At 37.6% G+C, this 12,613-nt stretch overlaps 1 protein-coding gene across 1 annotated transcript in view; it reads right to left on the minus strand.

Moving 5' to 3' along the window:
• CSNK2A1 (casein kinase 2 alpha 1) overlaps positions 1-12,613 on the minus strand; it is a 48,400-nt gene that overhangs the window by 6,209 nt on the left and 29,578 nt on the right. The window contains exons 5-10 of the mRNA XM_069495551.1: positions 7,108-7,209; positions 6,525-6,575; positions 5,099-5,158; positions 3,566-3,649; positions 1,379-1,489; positions 17-118 (exon numbers count right to left, since the gene is read on the minus strand). Coding sequence (XP_069351652.1) covers positions 17-118; positions 1,379-1,489; positions 3,566-3,649; positions 5,099-5,158; positions 6,525-6,575; positions 7,108-7,209 — 510 coding nt within the window. The remainder of the gene's footprint in view (positions 1-16; positions 119-1,378; positions 1,490-3,565; positions 3,650-5,098; positions 5,159-6,524; positions 6,576-7,107; positions 7,210-12,613) is intronic.

Below are 12,613 nucleotides of genomic sequence, written 5' to 3' on the forward strand. Positions count from 1 at the left end.
GCATAATATATATCACCTGATCATAATTGTCATGTCCGTGGAAAAATGGCTCCTTCCGAAAGATCATACTTGCCAGCATACAACCCAAGCTCCACATATCCAAACTATAATCATACATCTGCATGAAAGTAAAGAAAATTCATTGTTAACATACATGAATCCCCAGGCTTGTCACTTCAAAATTTTAAAAAATTATATTAAAAAAAAAAAATCACTCCATTGACTCAAAGTCAAAACACTAATAACATCTCCATGTATTTCTTTTCAGTCTTCTATGCATTCTTTCACCCAGTTTTAAAACAATTTGTACCCAATATTTTGAACGGTTTGCACTTACATAAGAAAATCTACAAATCGTTAGCTTTGGGAAACCTTTTAATGTGTATCAATAATATTCTATTACATAAATGTTTTAGAATGTAATTTTTAATTCTTTTATAATAGGACAGTGTTGTTTTTCATTATTATATGTAATGCTGTAAAGAATATTTTTATGCATAAAATGATTTTTGAGCTCAGGGCTATATCCTTAAAATCCCAGGAAAGGAATTTCTACAAGGACAAAGAGTCTGAAACTTTTTGTGGCATCTGCTAATAATCTAGTATTAGTTTTTGTTTTTTAAATCTTAAAAACATGTGGCAACCCTATCATTAATTTAGTTCTTTTTCTGTGAGGAAAAAGAGGGCTCTTTTGGGGGGTGGATGGAGGAAAGGTCTTTATATTTAGTGTACAGTTGAGGTGCACAAGAGAATATTCTTGAGTTTACATTTTGGTTTGTTTTTTTGTTTGTTTGTTTGTTTTGAGACAGGGTCTCTCACTCTGTCGCTTGGGTTAGAGTATGGTGGCATCTTCATAACTCATTGCAACCTCAAACTCCTGGGCTCAAGTGATCCCCTGCCTCAGCCTCCCAAGTAGCTGGACAACAGGTATGTGTAACCATGACTGGCTAATTTTTCTATTTTGTTGTAGAGACAGGGTCTCACTCTTGTTCAGGCTAGTCTCAGACTCCTGGCCTCAAGCAATCCTCCAAAAGTGCTAGGACTACAGGCATGAGCCCCCACACCTGGCCTAAGTTTATTCTTAAGGTTGGTTAAACCTAGTTTGTATTTCTCAAACTAGTTCTGGAATTTCTAATTAGAAAAGTATCTTTGGTGTACTTCCCCTCAAGTTAGGATCAAATGCAGACCTATTCACATTCTATTGACACTATGACAATAAAAGCAATGTAAGCTATGATAGATGAATTGAGGTGATTTATATTTTATTTTATATAAAAGGGACAGCTATGGATGCACATAAATGGTCTACTACAAAATGGCAATTTTTTGTAAACTGTGTGCAAAATAAACACAGAACCAAAACTGCCCTTCTGCTCACCTGATAGTCTACAAGTAGCTCAGGACCTTTAAAATATCGGGAAGCAACTCGGACATTATATTCTTGGCCAGGATGATAAAACTCAGCCAAACCCCAGTCTATTAGCCGTAGCTGAAAGAAAAAGAGGATAAATCATGAGCAATTTAATCTTCCTCTAAGCCAGCTACTCACATTCTGTCACTAGTATACTCTTGACAAAAATACCAGCCATGTCACTCTCTATTGAAACCCCTTCACTGACCACCTATAGGCTTTAGGATGAAAATCAAACTTCTTAGCTTGACATACAACTTTTTCCATGATCTAGTTCCTGAAAGCCACAATCTCATTTGTTCTTTTGCTAAACTGCTCACTTGACTAAACTGTTCACACTATTTAGCCTATACTCCTATTGGTGAACATCTCCTTATCTTTTGAGATACTTAAATTGCTCCTCAATGAAGTCACTTCTAATCACCTAAGTAGAACTCACCATTGCCTTCAGCCCCCCTTGTACCTCATAATAGTACCTACAACTCTTTATTACATGTTTGTTTTCTACCTTTCTTTTTCAATATGGACTGTACGCTCCTTGAGGGTAAGGACTGTTTTATTCACCTTTGTAATTTTCAGAATTCAACATATGCCCAGTATATAGGAGAAAAATGGGTAAATATGAGTGAATGAATAGAAATTTGCTGAGTGAGTGAATAGAAAAGCCATACAACAAAGCTTTTACCAAAATGTGTCCTAAAAGTAGGAAAAGGACTAGTAAGGACAAGAGACAATTTTATTTGACCATTGTGCAAAGGATGGCCATGATCTGAAGTGTGAGCAGTAGACCCTGAGGAATAATGCCTGACTGCTCTGGCATCAAGTTTACTATTTACAACTCGAAATTAAACCTCTAATTATTTCCTGCAAAACTAGCTCCACTCAGAGTCTCCCCATTCTCAGTTAAAGGTGATCCTATTCATCCTGTCACACAGGCCAAAACTTAAGATTTATCCTAGACTCTTTGTTTCCCTCACACTCCATGTGTCAACAAATCCTGGTGGCTCTATCATACCTTGACTATCACCATCAGCCCCATTTCTACTGCCCTGGTTTATGCCGCCACCACCTTTTGTCTGATTTATTGCAATAGCCCCTTCTCCCTAACTGGTCTCCTTGTTTTCACTCTTGCCCTCTATTTTACATTGGCACAGTTCACTGACAGACCTTATTCAGATTTCATCAGTTTTCACGTGTGTGTGTGTGTGTGTGTGTGTGTGTGTAGTTCTGTGCAATTTTATCAGATAGCCTCTAACACCAGATACAGAATTGTTTTATCACTACACACATCCCATGTGGTATCCCAACCCCTGGTAACCCCTCTGCGTTTTATAATTTTGTCATTTTGAGAATGTTATGTAAATGGTATCATCAGCATTTAACTTCTGAGATTGTTTTTTTTCCTGAGATCCAAGTTTTGCATCTATCAACAGTTCTTTCCTTTTTTGTGTGGACCTAAGTTTTGTTTCTCTGGGATAAATGCTACTAGATCATATGTTTAACTTTTTAATAAACCCACAAACTATACAACAGCAATGTATGAGAGATCAAGTTTCTTCACATCTTTGCCAACACCTGGGATCGTCACTATTTTTTTATTTTAGCTATTCTAATAGATATGTATCAAACTTGTAAAATGCAAGTAAGAACATGCCGATGCTCTGCTTAGACATTGCAACAGCTCTCCATCTTCAGAGAAAAGGCATTATAATGACCTGTTAGGTTTTATATGATTTGGTTCTTTTTGACCTAATTTCCTTCCCTCTTCCCTGTTCATTCTGTCCCAGCTCTACCCTTACTGCTGTTCCAACACGCCAGATACACTCTTACCTCAGGGCTTTTGTGCTTACTATTTCCTCTGCCTGAGACATGTTTCTTTCTGAGATTATCTGTCTCGGTCCCTTCCTTCCAGTGTTCTCTAAAAGGTCACCTTTCCAACAAAACTTTTCCTGACACCACTTGTTTCCTTCTTGATAGTACTCTTAAGAATATGAATAACGGTTTAAACATAATGATTTGTTCATTCATTCATTCACCAAACACAAGCGCTTAATAGGTACTAGGGCCTGTGACAGATATTAGGGATAAAGTGTTTAAGATAGGTTGTTAACTTTATCATGTAGATAAATAAGACTTATCAGCGTATGACTTTACCTTTCTGTGTTCATGATCAATCATGACATTATGGGGCTTCACATCTCTGTGCATAATTCCCATGCTGTGACAATAATCCAAGGCCTGTGGGAGCAATAGGTAAGAAAGGAAAGAGTTAGCCTGCATAACAGTGATCTTTTAAAGTCCTTTATTTTTTCCTTCTCTTCTAGCCTCACCACACCACTGGGAGTCAGGAATAAGACAATCATTCCCATAGCTATTCTTCAGAGACTTGTTAAGGACCCCACAGTCAAGCAAACTCAGGTTTCTGAACTTTCAGTTTTTTTCTTAACATAGTTGTTTCAACATCCCTTCTGTCCAAAAAGATCCAAAGTGTACACCAACTGCACCACTTCCAATCACTCCCTCATTCAAAGCCTAGATTATTTTTACAAACAGAGACCCCTCAAAAAAAAAAAAAAAAAAAAAAAAAAAAGAATACAGGTTTGTATTACAAACTAACAACTAATAGTCTGCAACAGAGGCTGGCAAACTACAGCCCACAGGCCAAATCTGGCCTGCTGCCTGCTCTTGTGAATAATGTTTTATTGGAACATAGCCACACCTATTTGTATATTGTCTATAGCCGCATTTGTGCCAGAATAGCTGAGCTGAATAATGTGACAAATACCCTATGGTCTGCAAAGCCTAAAATATTTACTGTTTGGCCCTTTAAAAGAAGTTTGCCAACTCCTGACTTAGGTCATCAAATCCAATTTGAAAACTCTCCAACCTCAAACTAAAGGGAACTGAGTGGCATAACCTTTGGGGTTTGTTAATCCTGGCCTTTCAGTCCACTGATGTCACTGGCCAAGTTCTTGTCCTTCTTAAAGGGCAACTTGGGTTCCTACAGTTCCCAGGGCTAGGCAAGCATAACCATAACTTTCTGGAGTGCCACTTGCCACAAGACTGCATGAACCAAAGAAAAGATCAAATATCTGTGCTGGCACAATCTCTGTAGGGTACTTCTAAGGCTCAAACAGCAGACTTTATGTCAACCCTTGTTTAGTAAGGAACGTTAGCCAACTCTTAGCAACTCTCGCATCTAGAAAGCTGATCTTGTGACTATCGAACAAGACATTTGGTGATCCCACTTTAGAAATCAAAGTCCACTCTCAATTAGCAATCCCTAAGCAGAGATTTACACAATCCTTAGGACAATGACCCTTTGAGAGCTGAGTTAAAATTTACTGTTTTAATTGCTGAATCATAAGTAAAGTATACCAGAAGCCAACACATTAGATGTCATTTTTGCAAGTTTGACAATTTAATTTTAAACAATGGAGATAACAATTATTTATTGTCCCAGCCCTTTTCAAAGCATTCTAAATTATACTCCTTCTAACCCTATTCTATGACCCTTACATTAGCATAAGGGTACTGATACTATAAACTTATTAAAAACTTATATATAGAGGCCTCGTCTTTCAATATACTTTACAAAGCTAATTCACTGGCTTCTCTACCATAAATCGTCCTATTTAACAAAGGGAAGACCAATTTAAAGATATTTAGCATCCAAGGTTCCCTTACCTTCAGAATCTCATACATGTAAAATCGAATATCATAGTCTGTTAACGTCTGGTACAATTGCTGTTAAAAACAAATACAACATTTGAGTCATGACATAATGCTGATTTTTCATCCTCATTCACAGTAATTTTTCTCCTCATTCATAGCAATTCAAACCAAGATTTGGCTCATTTGCCATTGTTCCAAAATCTGTTTGTTCACTGCCCTCCTGTAATGTTTCTCCAACATTACATTAATCTTAAAAACACTCTTTGGGTCTCCAACCTTACATGTAAAAAGTGAAGAATTACTTAAACTCATGTTGCTGAAGTTATAATCCACTGCTGGGAACATAACTCACTCTCTCTCTCTCTCTCTCTCTCTCTCTCGCTACACACACACACACACACACACACACACACACCAGGCACTGATAACACAATTTAGTTTGCCTTTTATTTACCTCCAGACCTTCTCATAAAAGGCATTTTGGCCAACAGCCTCCTTAGCAGGGAACTAACCTATCTTTGGCTTACATAGTTGGCCCTGCAGATCACCAGTGGGTATGCGGATGCCAAACCTATTGAGTCTCTTTAACAGAACTCTTCCTGTTCCAATCTGAAAGTAAACTCGGAACAAGTATTAAGTATAATTTCTAGTTTCCAAAGAGTTGCAGATTTTAAAAAAATGTACCTATCTTTAAATGGTTAGCAATGTCCTCTGACAAGGTTTTTCTTGAAGTTATTGTTCTGATTCTAAAACACTTTCTCTTCCTTTTTTCCCCCCTCTCAGCAAAAGAATTCACCCATTTATTGATACTGGACTGATGCAAAGGCAAATTAAATACCTTTACAACCTGTACTCCAAGAGAGTGCCTACACTCTTCCGTTAAACTAGAATTGAGAACTGTTTGAAATAAGTAGGCTACTGGATTGGCTAGAATTCAGAAATATCTCTTGCAGAGGTTTGTGTTATAACAGAATTTGACATCATCCTTCTCCATCCCCTCCTTTTAAGATATACCCCAGAGTTTCTGAGGAATCCTAAAGAATAAGCAGTCCCTACTTTTATATACACAATACATTCCTTCTTGAATACTGTTGTTTGAAGTGAATTGCCATAAGGCCAGATCCTGAGTAAACATGTGTTGTTGCCTTCATTAGGTTGAACATAAACAGAAACTGTCAAATGAGTGGTAAAGGTGGTGAGAAGTAAATGTATCTGTCATTAAAAAGAACACCAAACAAATAAAAGGGCAAGATACTAAGATGCAGAAAGTGGGTGCTGCTTTTACAGGACTTCTTCTATCTTAAAATTTAGCACCATAAAGATGAGAAGCTCTTTTAAAACAAGCTAAAAGCAAGCTCTTCTAATAGTACCATCCCTCTAAGGCTTTCTATGTGGTCTAAACACCCACCAGCTTGAAATGGTTGGTTATATATTATACCTTGAAGTCTGTGTTGTTTACGTGTTCAAAAACCAAGGCAGGGGTTCGTGACTAGGGGAAAAGAAAAAAAAAACAAAACACACATTAGCAATAGCCCTGGCAGCTTTAGTGGGCACAATGTTTGCGGATGCTGTGTGGTGAATTTGGCAGTCCTCGCCTCAGTAGTAGGAAACCCTCTATTGCTACAAGCCCTCCCCGCTCTGATCATCACCACACTTAGGTCATTTTTGGGATGGATTTCAAACAGAAGACATGGAGCTGAAGTCTCACCAGGCTCTAGGCAGCCCAACAATGCGCCCATCGCCCATCGGCATCGGACCTGAGTTTGCAAAATGGATTAACACATTTCAGTTTCCAGTGCTATCAGTCTCTTAGCCTAGAAGAATAAGAAATAGTCTGTGGGTGGAGGTCTCTTTGAAAGAAAGACCCAAGCTAGTTAAATGATATATCTGATTAAGCACTTTTAAAGCAGGACTTAATGATGAGGGTGTGGGGGTGGGGTGGGGACAGAAAGGGCCAGTTGTGCTCCCAGTCAAACACCACCTCAGCCCTGGTGGGCCTTGCTAACACCTACTATACTCACCACAGGGTCTTTTACAATATCTGCCAATGTGATGATGTTGGGACCTCCTCTCAAATTCTCCAAAATCTTTATTTCACGCTTAATTTTCTTCTTTTTTACTGGCTGAAAGGGTAAAAGTACATCAGCAAAAAAAAAAAAATTATTTCAGAGCATTTCAACAGGTAGTGTAATACATAAATGGCTTACTTATGAGCTCCTTGAAGGAAGGAAATGTGTCAGACTCGTCTCTGAATCCTTCTCCTAGCACTGTGCCAGAAACTCTGCAGGTACTTACAAAAGTTGAATTGAAAGAAAAAAAGATTTCCATTCCAAAGACCAGATCTCTGAAGAATTAGCATTTAATTTCAATCAGTCTCAATATGTTAACTTTTTAAAACCTTATAAACTAGTGATTTAGTTAGTACTTTTAAGGTGTATCTTGAAAAACTTTTGTCAATTCAGATGAAGAATGGGCCCTTTCCATTCTTCCTCTAAGTCTATAAATACTCAATAGAAGTACAGGAAATCAGGGCCAACAGCAAGGACAGCAAGCCATCTTTTGCAGCATAACCACGTGGGTAAAGTGTGGGTCTTGGAGACAAATTATAATGCAAATTCTACCTTCATTACCTGCTAGCTGTGTGCCCATGGCAAAATCACATGACCTCTCTAAGCCTTTCATCATGTGTAAAATGAGTAACAAGAGTTATCTGCCTCATAATTGTGGAAAGAATCAAATGAAGCATCTGAAAAGACTTCAGAATGTGGCTGCAACATAACATGTAACAGTATCGACCCAGCCTTATCACCAGTACGCTCATAAATTCATCCCTCCATTTTAAAAAGACTACCCTGCTGAGTCCCTAGAGTATATCTTCCACATTCCTTTTTTCTTACCACATCTGTTCTAGTACAGAAATCCTTTTCATTTTTCTGAGGAGAGCCTTGATCCAACTATATCGCCTTCACAAACTCTTTCTTCTTAATAGTCTAAAATAGTGCTGGCCCAAAAGAAATATAATGCAAGACACATGTGTAATTTTAAATGTTCTAGTAGCCGTATCGAAAAAGTAAAAAGAAACAGACAAAATTATTATTATTATTATTGAGACAGGGTGTCTTGCTCTGTCTCCTGAGCTAGAGTGCAGTGATACAATCATAGCTCACTGTAACCTCAAACTCCTGGGCTCAAGCAATATTTCTGGCTCAGCCTTCCAGGTAGCTAGGACTATAGGCACAGGTCACCACACCTAGCTAATTTTTAAATTTTTTTGTAAAGATAGGGCTTCACTATGTAGCCCAGGCTGGTCTTGAGCTCCTCTGGCCTCAAGGGATCCTCCCACCTTGGCCTTCCAAAGTGTTGAGATTACAGGTATGAGCCACCATGCCTGGCTCAAAATTAATTTTAATAATATATTTTATTTACCCCAAATCTTATTTCAACATATTAATCAATATAAAAAATTATGAGTGATGTATTTTACACCCTTTTCCGGTGCTAACCCTTTGAAATCTAGTGTATTTTATCCTTACGGCATATCTCAACTCAGCCCAGCCACGTTTCAAATGCTCAATAGCCACATGTGGCCTATGTCAGCTGTATTGGACTTGCTACATTTCTTTCCTAGGGTGTTGGTCACCTCAGACTGCTAATGTGCTTCATACAACTCTTAGAAATTGTTTAAAGTATATCTCATCTCTTCGTTCACAAGAGCGGTTACAAAAGTTTGGTGATCAACAATCACCTGGCTTTTTATATATATAGACTCCCAGAACCCACCTAGACTTATGAAATCAGAATCTTGAGAGGGAAACTGGGGCTCTATTTTCAGATAGTTCCCAGGCTGATGATCTAGGTCTAGGAACTACCAAACAGTACTATAAATTCTTTTAACCTTGTCTTAAGTCCAAAGCACATGGCAGTAGAAAGCAAGCAGATTTTAGAAACATTGACAGCCCTTAAAATCTGGCTTTGTAGCTATTCAACTTTGAGAAAACCATGTAAATGTTTTCCATGTAAATGTTTATCAACTTTATTTTTATCACTGCTGCAAAGGAACTATACTTAGTTCACAGAGCTGTTGTAATTTATATGCCAGTTAGAATAGGGCCCAATGCAAAGTAGATACCCAATAAATGGAAGCTGTCTTACAAAGAGTGACTTCCACATAGTCCATATTCAGTTCAATCCATGGCCTCTTATCCTTGCTTCTATTAGAACTCAATACAATGACTAGCTGGGAAACAAGATGATAGTAGTTTTTTCTGTTATGGTATCTGAGAGACCTTTCTACCCTCCAGAGGCTAACCTATCAATCCACCTCCTGTTTTCTACTAAATCACTACTTCTCAGTTGCTAGTTTATGGCAAAAAAGCTACTGGCTTACAAAACTTTTATTCTACAGAATCTTTCAAACCTATGAACTTACAAAACTGGTTTGCAACAGACTAGGCAGGTGACTTATGCCCTAATTTAATGTGATCAATGCAACTTTTGTCTCATTAAATAGGGAGAGATTAAAAATTTTAGATATAGTTTATGAAGGAACTTCTATACTTATACCACTTACTAATTACAGTAAAATATACACTACAGTTCAGTTAAGAAAACCGAACTGAAAAAAATCTTTCTAAATCACCCTTCACTAAAAAACCATCAATGGCTCCCAACTATCTAGAGGAGATAATGTATTAGGTCATTAAATATGAAATGTCCAATTTCAAATCAAAAGTGTAGTTTCTTGTATCTCAAACAAGCAGTACAATTAATCAAAGTATGCACCTAAACTACTGACACACTTTTGCCATCATAATGGTAGCTTGTTTATGCCAGCAGCAAAGAAGCCTGGAGAGCAACTGGCAATGAAATCACAAAAGGTGTTCTCTACACCTTGTTGAGAACTGAGTATTTTTCCTTGCAAGAAGTGGTCCAAAGTCTGGAAGAAGAGGTAGTCAGTTGGTGCAAAGTCTGGTGAATACCATGGATAACAGAGAGTTTCCAAGTCCAGCTGCTGTAGTTTGAGCAGTGTTGTTTGTGAGACATGTGGTCAAGCACTGTTTTGCAAGAGGATTGGCCTGTGTTTATTGACCAATCTCGGCTGCTTAATCACAAGCATCCTCATTATTTCATCCAGTTGGTTGCAGTAGACATCTGCTGTAATCGACTGACCAAGTTTCAAAGCTATAGTGGATAATGCCAGCGCTGGACCACCAAACAGACACCATTAACTTTTTTTGATGAATATTCAGTTTTGGATTGTGTTTCAGCACTTCGTCTTTATCCAACCCTTATGCCAAACGCTTGTGATTGTCAGAAAGAATCCAATTTTCATCACATGTAACAATACAGTGTAGAAATGGTTTGCCTTTATGATGTGACAGCACAGAAAGGCAAGCTTCAAGACAGTTTCTTTTCTGATGCTCGTTTAATTCATGCAGAACTCATCTACCCAGCTTCTTTACCATGTGTTTCAAATGGTCCAATATTGTTGGAATAGTAACATCAAACCTTGCTGCTAATTCATGCACAGGTTGAGATGGATTTGTTCCCACTACAATTTCAGCTCATCATTGTCCCCCTTGGTCTCAGGTCCCACATGGCTCATTTTCAACAGAACTTCTGAAACCATCGACATACTGTGCGTTCATTAGCCACATCCTTCCCAAATACTTCCATTGATATTTCAAGCTGTCTGCACTACACTGGTTCCAGGATGGAACTCACATTTGAAAATAACATCAATTTTTAACTTATATATAGTTTCACAAAAATTGCTCTTAAAAAAACAGTTTGAAGGATAATCACAAGCCAAAACATGTATTTGAAAGACTGAGGCTGTACCTTCACAATAAAAATAAAACAAGATGTGTCAAAGTAAAATATCAGAAAGATCAACTCTCAGACTTATTACCTAACATACTGACTGCCATGTGAGTTGTATTTAACTCAAGCTAGTTTTGAGCCTAGGGCCTCTTGAAGCAAAACCTTGCAGGTGGCTCATGAAAATCTTACTTGTCGATGTTATTATTGTTGCAATTAATATTGACAATTCTAAAAACGTGGACTGTGTTGCATATAATTCATGCACCAAAAACAATAAAAATAAATTAGAAAGGATCTTCTTGTTTTAATAAAATACCATGGCCCCGGGGAAAAAAATTTTTTCTAGTGTGGCAATCAATGTGTTAAGGAAATCGGACATTTCATACTTAATAACCTAATAACTTTTAAGACTAGAAGGAAATGCAGAGATTATCTTTTCTAGGCCTTATACAAATTTAACCTCCCTTTCTAAAGTCATACCCTGTGTATGGTCACATATCGTCATATCGTCTTCCACATGAAACATTTCTCTTATTTCTTCCTTTCCTTCTTTTCTAATCTTGGTGCGTTCCATAGCACTCTTCCCCCTTCTCTACTCCCACCCATATCTATCCAAATCTTCCTCCCATTTAGCCAGAAAACAGCTCCAGAGAGCTTTTCTAACTACTACCACCCTCTTCTGAACTATAAACCCACTATTTATTTGTGCCTTTCATGTGGTCTAGGTAATATATCACTTCATTTTACCACATACCTCTCCATATGAATACCATCCTAAAATTACATAGAACCTCAGTCTCCAAAGTATGCTTCTATACATAATTTTGTATTTGATCCTTATAACAACCCTGAGAAAGGTAGGTATAAAGCAAGACTATCTTTTTTACAGATGAATAAACACACCTTAGGTTAAAAGGACTATCATGGCCAATTATTTTATAGCTTGGATTAAAACCCAAGTATTCTGATTTCCAGCCTAGTTCTCCTTCTATATGTGCTAAGACAGATACTCTTTGGTTCTCAAATAGTATGTGAGTTGCCTCAGCAATTCATTCACAGAGCCACTGTGGAATACTTTAAATCTCTGAGGGAAACTCACCAGTCAATATCTGATATCTGCCACTGAGTGCCTTACTAGCCTTGAGGTAGTTCATAGCTTCAACATTAGATTGCACTATATTCCTTTTGAGGGCAAATTTTTGTGAAGCTGGGTTTTTGGCAATTGCTGTCATAAAAAGTACTATGCAAAAATTAAAGTAGAACAGGAAATGACAGCGATGGTATCCAATCTGATCCCAACACTGGAGAAGCTGTGCAGTGACTAACAGGTGTATATATCCTAACGGTAATTAATTATGGTTATTTAAGAAAAAATTATTTTTTTCCTTTTAGACGTATAACTTTGTATATGGCTACCAAGTTGTTAAAATATAAATACTTTAGTTCTTTGGACCTAGCTACTCAATAAACAGTTACTAGATATTTCTTTTGGCTCAGGGGTACCATAAAAAAATTACTTAATATAAGTGTTGTAAATTGAGAAAGTTTGGAAACTTCTGTTTCTCACTGTTGAATATGGAAAAGTTCCTGTGGTAAGCAACAATGAGCTAAGTTGCCAATGACAGTGCACAGTCCAGATATAACAAAATTAAAAGCTGCACACTGGTAGCTCACTGGCCAAATCCGGCTTGTGTGGTGTTTTTA

The sequence above is a fragment of the Eulemur rufifrons genome, chromosome 20, assembly GCF_041146395.1.
Source record: "Eulemur rufifrons isolate Redbay chromosome 20, OSU_ERuf_1, whole genome shotgun sequence".
Lineage (NCBI taxonomy): Eukaryota > Metazoa > Chordata > Mammalia > Primates > Lemuridae > Eulemur > Eulemur rufifrons.